At 36.2% G+C, this 15,487-nt stretch overlaps 1 protein-coding gene and 1 long non-coding RNA gene across 3 annotated transcripts; one reads left to right on the top strand and one right to left on the bottom strand.

Moving 5' to 3' along the window:
- Positions 1–1,753: 1,753 nt before the first annotated feature.
- LOC104217066 (uncharacterized) lies at positions 1,754–8,132 on the bottom strand. The gene is made up of 4 exons (XM_009767222.2): positions 7,932–8,132; positions 7,743–7,849; positions 2,081–2,159; positions 1,754–1,993 (listed from the first exon to the last, which is right to left on the bottom strand). The coding sequence occupies exons 1-4, from the start codon at positions 8,046–8,048 to the stop codon at positions 1,946–1,948; spliced, it is 351 nt and encodes a 116-aa protein (XP_009765524.1). The 5' UTR covers positions 8,049–8,132; the 3' UTR covers positions 1,754–1,945.
- Positions 8,133–8,243: 111 nt separating this feature from the next.
- Positions 8,244–14,539, top strand: LOC104217067 (uncharacterized). 2 transcript variants are annotated; one of them, XR_011407585.1, is made up of 5 exons: positions 8,244–8,349; positions 9,825–9,970; positions 10,063–10,489; positions 12,726–12,799; positions 14,249–14,539. It is a non-coding gene; the product is annotated as an uncharacterized lncRNA (long non-coding RNA). The 2 variants fall into 2 exon arrangements; XR_708659.2 differs by lacking the exon at positions 12,726–12,799.
- Positions 14,540–15,487: the final 948 nt, after the last annotated feature.

Here is a 15,487-nt window from a genome sequence, read left to right as displayed (position 1 = left end):
TGCTTTACCCACATATACAATGTCATTATTTCCCCTTCCCGCATCCGTTTCCGATAAGCTTGACTAGATTCGAAGGGATTTCTTATGGCGAGGGAACAAGGAAAAGAAGGCTTACAATCTTGTCAAATGGAATACTGTTATTCAAGATAAGGAAATGGGAGGTTTGGGCGTTAAAAATTTGAGACTTCACAATAAAAGTTTATTGTGCAAGTGACTTTGGCGTTTCAATTCAGAAGAATAACCCCTCTGGAAATCTGTTATTTGCTCTAAATATGGTTTATCTTCAGCGTGGACTACTTCCATCCCTTCTCCACCTCTCGGCCTCGGAGTCTGGAAACATATTAGAGCTTTATGGGATTTGCTGGGGGATCACTCCTCATTTAGGGTGGGCAATGGAAGGAAAATTAGTTTTTGGCATGATGCATGACTTGGTCATTCTCCTCGGAAGGATTTGTTCCCTTTTCTTTTCAGACTAGCTTCTAGCCCTCTCTTGTCCATAGCAGATTCATGGCAGAACCAAGGGTGTTTCATCCCCTTCAGAAGGAACTTTAATGACTGGGAAGTTGAAGAATTCTCACGGCTTTTGGGGCTGCTCAACATTTCTCCTCCTCTGGGCTCAAGTTCAGACTCTCTTTTCTGGAATTCCAACTCTAAAGGTCTCTTCTCCGTTCGAAGTTGCTATCACACTCTTATTGATACACCTTCACAATCCCTTTGGCCTTGGAAGGCTATTTGGAAAAGTAAGGCACCTCACAAAGTCAATGTTTTGCTTGGTTGGTAGCTCATGGAAAATGCCTTACTTTGGACAACTTGCAAAAAAAAGGCAAAATACTTTGTAATTGTTGCTCGCTATGTGGAAGGGATTGGGAAGATATGAACCACTTATTTCTGCATTGCAGCTTCACTAGTCAGATATGGCATTTTATTTTGTGTCATGTTGGTATCAAATGGTGCATGCCTAGGACCACGGTTGATTTTCTCCTCTCATGGCACAAACAGGATATGCATAAGGCGTCGGGTTACATCTGGAAGTCTATCCCAGCAGTTGTTTGGTGGGTTGTATGGAGAGAGAGAGATATGCTAGAGTTTTTTATAACAAAAGGGACAATGTAGTTAATCTAAAGCGCAAATGTATATTTTTGCTTAATGTTTGTGCAACATAACCTCGTCAAATGTTTTAGAGTCGGAGGCATTGGCTGAGTTTCTTAGTTCTTTACCCTCTCTGTAAAGTTATCTTTTAGATGTACTCCTATCCAACTTTTTCTTAAAGTTGGCCCCCTCTTTACATCAATAAAACTCTTTCAGTTACCTATAAAAAAAAAAGGCTCAACATCTGGTCGTAAACGTATACATTCTAACCATGGTTAAAATCCAACTTTAGTTAATCAAAGATAAATAAGTGATGTTTAAAAGGTGACGCATGTCATCCGTCCAAGTAAGAACTTGAAAAAATAAAGACAACGAGGAGCTACGAAAAAAGTCACCCAAATTTATTTGCCTAATGCTGAGATTTGAATCATCATTTCTAATTTTTCTTAGCCCTCATTCCGGTTAAATCGGTAAGTAGGCCACACAGATGCTTTTATTAACAAAAAATTTAAATGGAAATTCACTTGTCAATCCATGAAAGACATCGCACACTCTTACCTCAACTTTTTTTAAACAAATTCTCCAATGCTCATTCTAAAGGCATAGAACTCAACATTGGGAGAGTTCAAAATGTGCGGAAAGAAAACAAAATAATCCTCTTAGCTTCCACTTCTTCAACAAATTCTTTAATGCTCAAAAGAGACATCCATATTACTCAGTTCAAAACTACAGTTAATATGCCACCACTCTATAGGTGCTTTCTTCAGCTATAACTGATGTGAGTTCTAATTCAATATTAAAAACACCATTCATGTAAAACCTGTAGTACAAAATCTCATCTATCCACGTACAGATATCAAACATATACGCCCGAAGCAAGTAGCAGGAACAAAGATCCGAAACCCTGTACCAGGTTGGGTTTTGGGAGAGGGGGGCGGTCAGTATGAGCAACCATTGAAAAAGAAAGATCAAATCATTTTAGTGGACTTACCAAGAAAACGGACGCTACAGCACCAGATGTAAGTTCCTTTGCAAGACTGCGATTCTTTCTTGAAGAAGTAGCCTCATAGCTGTCAAATATTTAACAGCTAGTTACATGACAAGGATATAAGAGAGAGCTTTTATGACGGAGAGATACAGTCTAAAAAATCCTTTTAATCTCAATATTCGCTCGATCAGCAAATTACGAGAATTTCGTAACCCAGTAATTGGGATATTCATGTATCTAAAAGATGATGAGTATATTCAACATAATCAGAGAGAGGCCAATGTATTTGATTTCCTGATACCATTTAAGTGCTTCATCCATTCATCAGATTGTTGATCAACAAATACTACGCAGGGCAGCTTTTCTAGAAATACTCAACTTGCTATGTTGCACAAGGATTTGGAAACATGGATGAGAAGTACCATATACCAGTACAAGAAAAGATACTTAGGCAAACAAGAGATCTGAATTTCTAGGGTTTTGAGGAAAAGAAAAGTTCTGAGGTACAGAAATTTTTGGTAAATGAGGCCACACTCAACTTACAATCAAAAGGAACAACTACTTACCATCTGCTATTTGCTGAAAAGTAATTCCAGAATAAAGATGTTCTACCCATGTTCTCATACCCTGTCTAAATTCTGACGAGGTGCGACAATGCAACATCAAATTGTAGTGACTTATAAGCACTATAAACTACAAGTCCTAAAGCAACCAAAAAAAAAAAAAGAAGCTTGTGGAAAGTTCATATTCTCTTAGTAGTAAGGATCTATTTTTCACTTGATGATGATGAAGTTTGGGCCAACTTGATTGTTTCACCAGGTATCTAATATCTCCCACCAGCACAGGTATCGGTTAACTCTGTCCATCAAAGCTTAGGAAGATAGGAAAACCTAACTTTTTTTGTCCGCGGGGATCTGAACCCTGGTCTCCAAGGTTTGTACCCGCTTCCTCGACCATCACGCCACACCCTTGGGTGCATAATAAGTATCAATTTTTCTGATAAAAAGAAATTTTTAGGGACAAGATCCAAGAGATAAACATTCTCTAAAAGTACGGATGACAAACGGTGCGGTTGCGAGGCAAACCCGCATAAACCCATGAATACTTCAACCCGCCCCGCCCCGCATAGCATAATCTGCTATTTTCAACCCGCCCCACCCCGCTTAAATTCTTTTAATTTTGTTTGAATGAATTTGATAGTAAAATATGAGCGTCATAAAATTTCTTTTCATTTTTCCGTTAAGTAGTATTAAATTAGCTTAAAAGTTTTTTATTATCTTATAAAACACATGTTAAAATGTTCTAAATGCTATCATAATTTACTTAAGTACTCCCCTTGTTTCAATTTATGTGAACCTGTTTGACTGGGCACGGAGTTTAAGAAAAAAATGAAAGACTTTTGAAATTTGTGGTCCTAAACAAGTTAAAATAGAGTCCAGAGTATTTGTGTGGTTATAAAAGCTTCTCATTGAGGGTAGAATTGGAAGTTTAAGCTAAATTGTTTCCGAATTTAAATAGGGGTCATTTTTTTTGGAACGGACCAAAAAAGAAATATGTTCACATAAACTGAAACGGAGGGAGTACAATTTAATGATGAATTAGGGTATTTGTGAGTGAAGCCATGATTAGGATAAGCAATTAACTAAATGAAGAGACCATGATCTTCGTTTACTAGACTGTGACAAGAGACGTGAACTTGCTTTTATAGGCAAATACAATCAGCAAACAAACAAAGGGCTATACAATTGCTTTGAGAAATTTTCTATTAATTTGTTGAGGTTGAAATTGATCACAATAAAGTATGTATTTCTATGCAAAGGAGACGAGAAACAGTACAGGCAATCAAAAAAGCTAATTTTTCTAGATCATTAAGAGAACATTCAGAAAACTTAAAGTTAAAAGTTGTTTACTAATACCTTATTGCAATTTATCAGAAAAATTACAGCGATAAAGAGCCGAGAGACGAAGAGCGAGCCGAAGAAAATTAGCATAGCTTAAATTCCAAATGGAAGAAGACAAATTAAGCTGCAAATACCCCCCCCCCCCCATGTAAACTCAAAGGGAAGCAAAAGAGGTCATTTGACAATTTCAAGTGATATTTGTGAGCAAAATATAAATGGCCAAGTATCAATGCTCCAAACTCTTAAGTTCACACTTCCAACAAGCAAAAAGATTCTAGAAAGAAAAATGGACTAGAAGGTATACTTCTTTCACAATATAATTTCTTAAAGGGTCAAAACTGTCCTTGTACTATACGAAATTGGATAACTTTGTCTGCCGTTAAAAGTTGGTCCCAGATTTGCCCCTACCGTGACCAAAATGGCTCAAATTTGTCCTTTCTGACAAACAGGACTAATTTTTTTTTATTAATATTTTTTTACCCAAATAATATGCCACGTGTCCTAACCTAATAAAAGTGGACCAGATTTATCCTTACACAATTCGTATGGTTCAATTTTGCACTTATACTATGTGTATGATTCAATTTTGCCCTCATCGTTAAATATATGAAACAAGCAACATCATCTATGCAGATCATGTTAATAAATTTTTTCACCTTGCATTGCAATGTATGCTTCATGATAGGTCATTTTAAACTTCTTGTTAAAAGTACACCTCACTAGTCTTTTATTTTCTATTTTCTAGTAAAACCTTTAAGTATATTATGTGTGAATGATGGAGGAAGAGGAGTGTAAATTAGGAAACACATGGTGGCAAACCCGTGGAGAGGTGTTAGTGGTGACGGAGGAGGGAAAATTGAACCATACATATAGTATAAGGGCAAAATTGAAGCATACAAATAGCGTAAGGGTAAATCTGCTCCATTTTGATTTGGTGAGGATACGTGGCATATCATTTGGGCAAAAAAATGTTAGTTAAAAATAAAAAAAAAATAAAAATAAGTCAGGTATATTATTTAAAAAGGGCAAATTTGAGCCATTTTGGTCACAGTATGGCAAATCTGGGACCAACTTTTAACAAAGGGTAAAGCTGTCCAATTTTGTAAAGTACAAGGCCAGTTTTGATCCTTCTCCATTTTCACAATACTTCACTCCAGAAATCAACTTCACAAGGTGATATGTGAATTGTAATTTTCACAACATCTAAGCTCCATGTCCCAACAAATTTGTGAATCCGATAACCCAAACACAAACATGTGTAACTTTAGTGCGCATGGATATAAAGGGTCATAATCAATCATATTGAATAAGTGAGATAATCTATTTGTGCACAGAAGAGCTAACACACATAAAATGCATTTCCCATGAATATAACCATAAGGATCTCATTTAAACATAGAGAAGGAAAAAATATCAGCTGTCTGAAATACCCGAAATTCTTCCCTACAACAACGATGTCAAAGGAGTAGGATAAGAGAGCAAATGTAAGCTACCTTTGACAAGTCATACCATAGAGAAAGGCAGAAAATGTTTAACCAAGGAAACTATTTTCGGTGGTTGAATGAATATAATTGTCGACATTGATGTGCCTGAGATGGCTTAAAAACTAGGTGAAGCATAAGTTGGGTACTTCACTTCATTTAGATGGCGTTTTACTGCAGATACCAAAGCACTAAGACATGCGCCTCACCAATGAATGGGCGGTCTTTAAAAGAATATTAATTATTACTCCTTAGTAAGATATGAATGAACTTTTCAGTGATTAAGAATACGATTTTAGGTTCATATCCTAGCGGAGGCAAAAATACTAGGTCATTTCTTCCCATCTGTCCAAATCTTGGAGGACAGAGTTAGCTGGTACTTGTTGCAGGTGGGAGGTAGCAAGTATCCCGTGGGAATAGTCGAGGTGCACGCAAGTTGGCCCAGACACCATGGTTATCCCAAAAAAAAAAAAAAAAAGCTTAATAAAAGAAAACTAGTTACTAAGGGGTCATTTGGTATGAGGTATTAGAAGGTATAAGGGTGGTATACAAATTTAATATCATCTTAATACTCTGTTTGGTTAGCAAATCAGGTATAAGTCATCCCGGTGTTAATTTTAACACTGGGATAACTTATACCTTATAAAAAGTGGGGTAATTAGCACCGGTATAACTTATACCTTCTTCTTAGAAATTATGTAATTGTCATTCTTAATACAACATACCAAACAATGAATAAACAACGATCCCAGCATAACTAATCCCAGCATAACTTATCCCAATATAACTTATACCGGCATAAATAGTATTCCAACCAAACGACCCCTAAAAGTTTAAAATGTATCTTTACATCTAAATCAAAAACTTGGAGTAGTTCTTGAATTTGTTCGACATAATTTGGACATCATATATTTCACTCAATTCAGTTCAAAAAAAATTTACAACTCAAAATGTTTCACTCAGATATAGTTTTCCAATTTTTAAGCAAATTATTATCGTTTATCTTTATAGTTAATCTTTTTCTAGTTTCTTAGATATTTTTTTACATTTTCTTTCATTAGCACCTTTCCTTCCTAAGCTCTCACTTCAATTGTGCTTTGCCGTTAAAGTCCCAATAAATTTTCACACTTTTCTACTAGGTTGGAGAATGTAATAGTAGTAGAGGATGCAAAAGACTTGGATGGGTGCTTAGTGATATCTTGGGTAGTAAAAAGTAAAGTGATGTTTACATGTGGGTAGCAGCTAGTGATATTGAACAATAGAGCCAATTGCAGTAGAAAATGACTCAAAATAATAAGTGTGCTTTCTCCTACTCAACATAAAATATTTGGCTTGAGAAAAACTATTGAGTGTGAGATGAGTTTAAGATGAATAACATGAACTGAGGAGTTGTTGTTGTTGTTGTCGTAGAAAAACTAATTTCACTGGCTTCAAAAGATCAGTACCACACAGAGATAAAACTATTTTTGGTAGTTCTATGCATAGTCAGTATTATAGCCCCATTCACAGCTACTAATAATACAAGACTAAAGACCAGCAAGACAAAACGCCTAGTATAAAAATAAATTGCCCAAGGCTTTCAAATCAGACCAACAGCATATCTTCCCATCATAGCATCTCATAGAGGTTGTGTTTCTTTTGGAAGTATAGGAATGCTTTCATTATCTACAACAAAAGACATCTCCCACTAAATCACCCCAACAATACCACTCTCTGGTAAATACCATTTTGATTTATAATCGAGAAATCTACAGTTTTCAGCTTAAAAACTCATTGGACAGTAGACCCATCCCTCTATCCTTCTCCACTTAAATATCAGGCTCAGTTGTCAACTAGAATTTCGAACTTCCAGACAGGCTCGCTGACTCGCGCTATACTACCTTTGCCAAGGAACCAAAGTCCTGAGGACCCATCAAGTGTAAATATATGCAGCCGACTTAACCATTCTTACTTTTTTTTCCTTATTTACTAGGAGGGATCAATGTTGTATTTCATTTCAACTATTATCAATTATTCCGTAAGTCGTATTTCATTTCTAAGCAAATCAACTTCAGCTCAATAAAGAAACCTTTCTCGTCTGTGAAGTTTATAATCAAACCGTGATGGCACACTTAATTACTCTATTAATCTAATATCACAGCAAACAAACATCACCTTTCAAGGATAATAAGAGGCACCATGTACCATTACAAAAATAAAAAAGACTAAAGACTAAATTCAGCATTTAGAAAAAGTAAATCCGACAATAATTAGTTCGAAATAAAAGGCAGATCAAGCACTCACATGAAAAACGATGCCGTTACGACGAGACCAACTGCAAGCATGAACAACGCTAGGGTTGGGTACAACGACTCAGGAACCGGGCTCGAGATCGGTTTTGCTGATTGAGCCTTTCAAAAAGAAAAAAAACAAAAATCACGAGAACATAAATTCGCTGAAAGCTGTAATGCAATTGACAAAAATGAACCATACCATTTTCGAACAATGAGATCGTCTGAAGACTTTGGTCGATCGGAATTGTGTAACTCTTTTTAGTAGCGAGAGCGCTGAGGAACAATTAAAGTGCTTTGACGACTTGGGAGTATACATAGGTGAATTGAATTTAGGCCGTTTGAGTTGAGATTAATTGGCAGTCCAACCTCCTAAAAAGTCAAAATCGAGGATTTGACCCTCCTTTTCTTTCTTTTTTTCAGGGAATTAAAGTGAGTTCAGGGTCCTTTTAAGAATATTAACAACTTCAGGGTCTAGAACAGAAACTTAATAAAAGGGTTTTAAGACTCATTTAATACTCTTTCGCTTTAGTCAAACTTCGCATTTCTCTCTCTCTCAGCTCTCCACTATCTCCAATTCGTCGAAGGATTTCAGCCTACGAACGTCGTTGTTTTTTAAGGTATTTGAGCATAAATTTGTGTTCTCCATTATTGCATTGCCTTTTGAAGGTCATCTTTTGCGGGGTAGTCAATCACTAACCTGAAGGTTAAAGTTCCAATCTTGAGGAACCCTAATGTGATAAAGTTTCAACTTTTGCCAATTTTTTTAGGGTAATAAAGCTATAATTTGTCGCCTCGTTGTGTTATTTGGAAAGATTTTGGTTGATTATGTTTGTTGTGTTGTTGTCTGGTAGAACGTTAATATTATCTTTTTACGTTTTCTCTAGTTTATTTGAAACTTTTAGCGATGATGTTTTCTCTTCCACAACGCGAATCTTTGAACGAATTTTTGAGTTTAGGTTGTGGTTGCAGTTGTCATGTTTCCTCGACTCAATAAATATACTATAGACCTGTTGTAATTAATTTTCTAATTGTTGTCTCTTAGTGTAATACTATATAACAAGATTGTTTATACTAGGCCGAAAAAGGCATCAAGCAACCTTACCCAGAAAAGAAATTACCTCATTATAATGAAACGTAAATCATATGGGAACCCATCTAATAAAGATAGGAAGAGACCAAAAGTTGTGGATGATGAAAATCTAGCAACGACAATTGGACCCCAAAGTCCAGTTGAAGAAATATTCTAAAAGAGATAATACTATGAGTCAGATCGATGCTTATAACAAGGATGAAGATGAAGTTGTTGAAGTAGATAAAGTTCCTCAATAAGAGGAGGAAGGTGGTGAGGAAGATGAGGGAGGTGATGATGAAGGTAATGTGAATGCAGGTGATGATACCTTAATTGCAGAAATTTAAAAATTCATGTTTCGGTAAATTTATTAAGTTGTCGAATCACTGGAACAAATTCAATGGATAGATGGCCCATTATCTTCTTTTTCATCAAATTAGAGAGCCAAATAATCATGAGTTCTAGTTCCTTGTAGATAAAAAAAATTAGTGTGCTTTAGCATTAACAAGTTTGCATTGATAACAGAGTTGAATTGTAGCTCTTATCCAGCGATAAGAGATATAACAAGGTCTTGAAGAAAGATGAAGATTTTAGCCAAAAATATTAGGGACAACAAGAACATGAAGGTTACATAAGACATGTTAATATCGTTGGTGAAAGGTAGCAGGTTAAGTTTTGATAGAAAGTTAAGGTGTTGTTTGGTGTAATTTCTGCATACCATCCTTACGGCGAAAGACCAATCCAAGGCTGTGGAGATAAAATGTTGTAAGATGGTGGCCTCTTTAGTATTCTTAAGCTTATATCCGTAGGAAAAAGGAATATTTTGACATGACTCTCGACTACTGGAAGAACAAGATAGACATGATCAAACAGTACAAATAACACATTGAAAAAGTTAATGTCACGTAAGCTCTTTATGGCTTCTCCTAGGTATTCATGGTAAGTGTCAATAGGTAGTCGATTATAGAGAATAAGTTAATTATTGTCGTTTTGCAAATTATGTGTGTGATTAATACATTATAGGCCCGGGCAAATGAAGCATTTCCAGCTCTTGAAAATGATGTTGCCAAGTCAAGGGATGTTCATTTGCCTACTCTAAGATGTTGAGATGTCATACATCTAAATTGAGCGAAAGGTGGCCCATTTCAAGTCAAGGGATAGGTTCGGAGGTATGAAATATGCTATTGGTTTCTTGGTTTCATAGTGTAAAATTATTTATCCAAACATATAAGCAAATTGTTAACCTTTTGTGCTTTTGCAGATTGTGCACCCTTACATTATTCCTATAGTGCGAGAGGCGGTAGAGCAGTTTATAAAACATTTAGTGACATATGATGAGGTAAGGAATCTAGCTGGGGATGTTGTGAAGGCTGAATTGAATAGAGTAACTGTCATTATCACACCACAGTGATCTTATAGGAGTTTGAGAAAGGAGGCTTTGAATAATGATGAAAAATCTGATAATATAGGTGGCAGTGCATTATATTTTTCTGCAGAGACATGAAGGGAGAAAATGAGGTAGTGAAGGGTCTTCGAGAGGCTATGTAGGACCAATGTCGGAACCATCCTTAGAGGAAGTATTGTTCAAATCAGTATCAACTGAGGATAAGTTGGTGGATGCTCCAATATGTCAAGGAGGATCGGAATTTATCATAGGATTCTGTCCGGACTGATCAAGAACGAGAGAGGTAAGTAATTTTAGAATGTGTAGCGGTTTTGGTATTTTTTTAAAATGTCATATGCATTTAGGATAGTTATTTACATGCACAATGAAGTCAATTCACCCGTGATCATTGCTACTCGACCTACTCAACGTGCCATCGATGGGAATCTCACTAAGGTTGATCAGCTACAAGATTGTGTTATCAACAAGGAAAATGAAAAGGCTCTCATTGAAAATGTCGATGTTGATCTAAGCTTGGATATGGAAATAGCGAGTGTGGATGAGAATGCAGCTGAATTCTCTAATCTAGTTGTGGATATGGAGATGGAGATTAAGGTCAAGAACTAGGTGGTCCTGAGAAAAACAATAGGTCCATGCACTGCCCGAGGACGACAAGCCAAGTGGTACTAATCTGTATTGATGATGAAGCAAATTGCAATGTCGATAGTGGAGTTAATTCTAGAGTTATTGCTGGTGACAATGCTACAATTGAAGCAACAACAACGTTTGGCAATAAGGTAGATGTCTTAGGCATTGTTGCTGAGATCGAAGAACATGAAGTGTCACGACCCAAATCCCACCAGGCATGATGACACATAATTCAACCTATTAGGAGAACCATCCAACATATGAATAAACCATAACATGAGATAATATATTAATAAGAAGCAAAAGAATGAAATTTTATTACAAATTACCTCCAAGAATTGGTATCACAAGTCATGAGCAACTAAGATTTAGAATATACAGATGGTATGAAAAGAATACATCATTTGTTTGAAATAATACATAAATAGATACATAAGACTCCTAGGCTACCATGAACAAATGGCACAAATTCTTTGGAACATGGAGGTCTTTAAAGCTCACCCTTGAACTCTGCAACATCTCATCTCTATAATTGCAAACAAGGTACAGAATTGTAGTATAAGTACAACCGACCTCATGTATTCATTAAGTATCAAAATTAACCTCAAAGAAGTGATGACGAGGCTTAGTCGAAAGATATTCACTTTATAAAACCTTTGCAGCTCATAAGAATATATAATAACAGCGATATAACCAAGAAACAACTAAAGAAATAACGACTATCAATAATAAAGGTGCACAATCGAAGAAAAAGTAAGAAGCATGCTTTTCCAATTAAACAAGTCAAAGCAAATACAATCACACCAATTTCGCATTCAAAAGAGATGCAGCAAGTACATTTACTCAAATACTTTTACATGAATATAGAGAGTCTATACATGATAAAGATCCAATTTCACATCAATTTCCAATAACATTTATATGAAAGCCTTTACATGAGTCCATTATGTCAATGTATAATGAATGCTCTCCTTTTACATTAATCTGACACCCTTTAATTGTCCAACAACTCACTAGCAAGTCATTTGCATATGTAAAATGTATCAACTAGTATATGCAGAAGATATGCGTCAATAAAGCATGAAAAATTCATGAATTCGCACAAAGAATTCACATCAATAAAATAAATCTTTCACATTTGTGCTCAAAACCTATCAATCGAATCCCATAACACAAACAAACCAAAAGTTCGTCGATTTTTTACAGTCTACATGTATGCCACCAAGAGAGAAACATTGTAACACCCCGAAAAAAATTCGGCTTAGGTATGAATGAGCTAAAGGAGTAGTAAGGATATATTTTGTTCATGTGAAGTCCCATCGGGATGATTATGGGTGAAAATAGTTATTTCAAAATCGAGATGGAAAGTGAGGTGCATAAGATTTGACAAAATCGACTAAGTTTGCAGAAGGTTCGTCTTCCAGCAGGTTTTAGTGAACACGTGTAAGGAATTTGGGAAAACACAAAGCATGAAAGTTGTAGGCCTTTGAAATAGCTTTCCAACGAAGTGGAGCCCAAACGGAGCTCTGTGCAAAAAGTTATGCTCGTTTTACAGAGAGGTGTGCAACCACTGCGGTCTTGCCGCGTTTCACTGCGGTCTTGCCGCGTTTCACCGCGGCCGCGTTGGCGATGCAGTGTCTCAGCGATTTATCGCAGTCGGGATCGCGGTCACGCCAACCGGGACGCGGTGGACGACTTGGGAGATCATTTTTTAGCCTTATTTCGTTCCCTACAGCCCCAAAACATAAAAACTTGTCCTAGAAAGGAAAACTCTCAAAAACTTAACTCCTTAAATGTCACTTTACCACCCAAGGTAAGTTCTAATGGTGATTCTATGTTTATTTCAATTCCCCAACATCTTATTAACATGGGTAAACCCTCCATATCATTAGATATTCGATTGGGACATCATTGTTGAGAGAAGAAACCCTAGAACTCGAATTCAAGGAGATTGAACGTCAAAAAGGTAATATCTTCACCCTTTTATTGATTCTATTATTGAATTAATGATTATAGACTCTAGTTTATGAGATATGAGTTGATGGGTTTGAGAGAAAAACATGAACAGTGATAGATTTGGGTTATTGATTGGTTATGGGTGTTGATTACGTTATGGGTAATAAAGAATGATGTTGATTATAACCATTTGAGACTTTAGTATTTATCTAGAAACAAGAGAATGGGTTATTGGGTGTAGAGACACCGTTAATAAGGGCTATGAAGCTTTATGCCACCAAGTGTTTGATAAAATGCCTAAGTGACCAAAACATGAGTATTAATGCTAATATGGAATCCCTTTAACTTGTATTTATATAGATTGAAGTTGAAAGGGTTGGCGAATGTTATATTACGCTCAAGAACAGTAAGTTACGGTATGTGAGGCTAACTCTCTATGTTTGGGAATGTTAATGATTCTCCCTACATTACGTTTCTTTACGACATATCAATTGCCTCAGAAATATAGTTAAGCCTAGTTCCTTGAATAGTTGTAGAACTTCTATTCTTTACTTTCATTCTGAACGTTGTGAGCTCAGTTCGTATTCAATATAGGCTTGGTCTTGATGTCCCTAATAAGTCTCAGTATAGCTTATTCAGCATGTCATAAATAGTTGAAGTTTCAGTGTTCATAACCAGTTCAAGAATACATGTCTCATTCTAGTCCTATTCAGTATTCTAGTATTATGTAACTTAGTATGATTCAGTATTCCAGTATTATGTAACTCAGTATGATTCAGTATTCCAGTATAATGTAACTCAGTGTGATCCAGTATTCCAGTATCATATAACTCAGCGTGATTCAATATTTCACTATTAAATATTGCAGTATGATTCTCAGTTCCTGATTTTAAATCCCTGAATGTTGAACACCTATATTTGGGCCTGAGGCCGCAGCTAATGCTTTATGCATCTTTGGGCCTGAGGCCGCAGTTTATGTTTTATGCATCTTTGGGCCTGAGGCTGCAGTTTATTCTTTATGCATTTTGGACCTGAGGTCACAGTTATGTATACGTATACTTGGGCTCGAGGCCGCAGTTTGTGCATATATATATATATATATATATATATATATATATATTGGGCCTGAGACCGCAGTTTAATATTCAGATAAACAAGTTGTTCATCATTCAGAAGAGGGAGTATTCATATCCTTACTTCCTTTCAGTTCAATTATTAGTTACCGTTCAGTTATCAGCTATCATATCAGTTACCAGTTCAGTTATCAGTTATCAGTTCAATTACCAGTTATCAGTTTGAATAGTTATCATTTCAGTTATCAATTATAAATTCTCAGTTATCAGCTTAGTTTCAGTTTCAACATTTATAATTCTTTCTTTCAGTTGCTTTACATACTATACCAGTACAATTCAAATGTACTGACGTCCCTTTTGCCCCGGGCCTGCATCTCACAATGCAGGTAATGATTTACAGGTTGATGATTCAGAGCGCTAGGATTCTCGTACCAGCTATTTGGTGATCCCCAGTTCTTTCGGAGCATTATCATTACTACAGTCTTCAGTATTCACATACAGTCAGTGTTTTTAGTACTCAAATAGAGGCTTCATAGACTAGAGTAATAGTTAGACAAAGTCACGGGCTTTTCATATTAAGCTATGTTGGCTACAAATATGTTTCAGAATTGTATTAGTATTTTCGTACTTTGATTTATATCATCCAGACTTTCAGTATATCAGCATGTGTTAGTTTATCTTCCACATTCAGTATGTTATGATACTACATGTTGATTCAGCCAGCCAGTTGGTTCGCTCGGTCACATGTAGTCAGGCACCGAGTGTCGTGTTACGTCCAGGCCCAAGTTCGGGGCGTGACAAACATGGGAGGGTGACTTTAGGGGGATGGATCCATATCCACAAGCTGTATGGCAGAAACCTCGTGCTCTACATGATAGAAATCTCGTTGCATAATAATGTCAGTATCACAATAACCGTACGACTTAAACCTTGTGCCATAATTATCTCAACTTCACGGACAATTCACGTGGCATAATCTCAGCCCATATCTGAGAATTATATATAAGGATGTATGCATAGGAATAAGAGATAAGCAAGTATGATGCATATGGATAGATAATTAACCATGTTGAGATGTATGCATGTGCACAAAAGATAATTTTTCTGCATGATGTATGCATATGTATAACGTATGACTATAACTCCAACATATAATCTATCAAATGAATAGCCATCATGTCCCAATAAAGCATAAAAAGTCTGGACGGCAATGTCCAATATGAATAAGAATGACCACGTAATCATTCAACAGTTAAAAGATGTCATGAATAGAGCATGTAACACATCGTGTCAAAAATGGCCAGTTATGATCAACAAGGCACCTCAAGCTTAAACATATCTTCTAGTATGATTAAGAGAGCTAGTTTAGTCATACCGATAATTAAAGGATGTCATAATTCACACAATTATCAAATCAAGGCATAAAGTAGCCTAAGATCTATCATGAGCATGAATAATCTATGGCACCTGCATATACGCTCGTCATCTCGCATATATGTCGCCCCCAACATATATCAAGTAACATAAAAAGTCATTTCCTAGGGTAGATTCCCCTCAAACCAATATTAGGCAAGATACTTACCTCTTTCAAGCTAAATCAACTCTCCAAAACCGCTTTCCCTTAG

Source organism: Nicotiana sylvestris, chromosome 5, assembly GCF_000393655.2.
Source record: "Nicotiana sylvestris chromosome 5, ASM39365v2, whole genome shotgun sequence".
NCBI classification, from domain to species: Eukaryota; Viridiplantae; Streptophyta; class Magnoliopsida; order Solanales; family Solanaceae; genus Nicotiana; species Nicotiana sylvestris.
The sequence above is the reverse complement of the archived record's forward strand: the minus strand, read 5'-3'. Positions and strand labels throughout refer to the sequence as shown.

Bases quoted from the DNA above. Each gene is read 5' to 3' on its own strand.
- LOC104217066 (XM_009767222.2), bottom strand. From the start codon at position 8,048: ATGTATACTCCCAAGTCGTCAAAGCACTTTAATTGTTCCTCAGCGCTC. The intron at 7,850-7,931 runs GTATGGTTCATT...TCTTTTTGAAAG, and splicing joins GATCTCATTGTTCGAAAATG to GCTCAATCAGCAAAACCGAT. The intron at 1,994-2,080 runs GTAAGTCCACTA...AACCTGGTACAG, and splicing joins CTGTAGCGTCCGTTTTCTTG to GGTTTCGGATCTTTGTTCCT.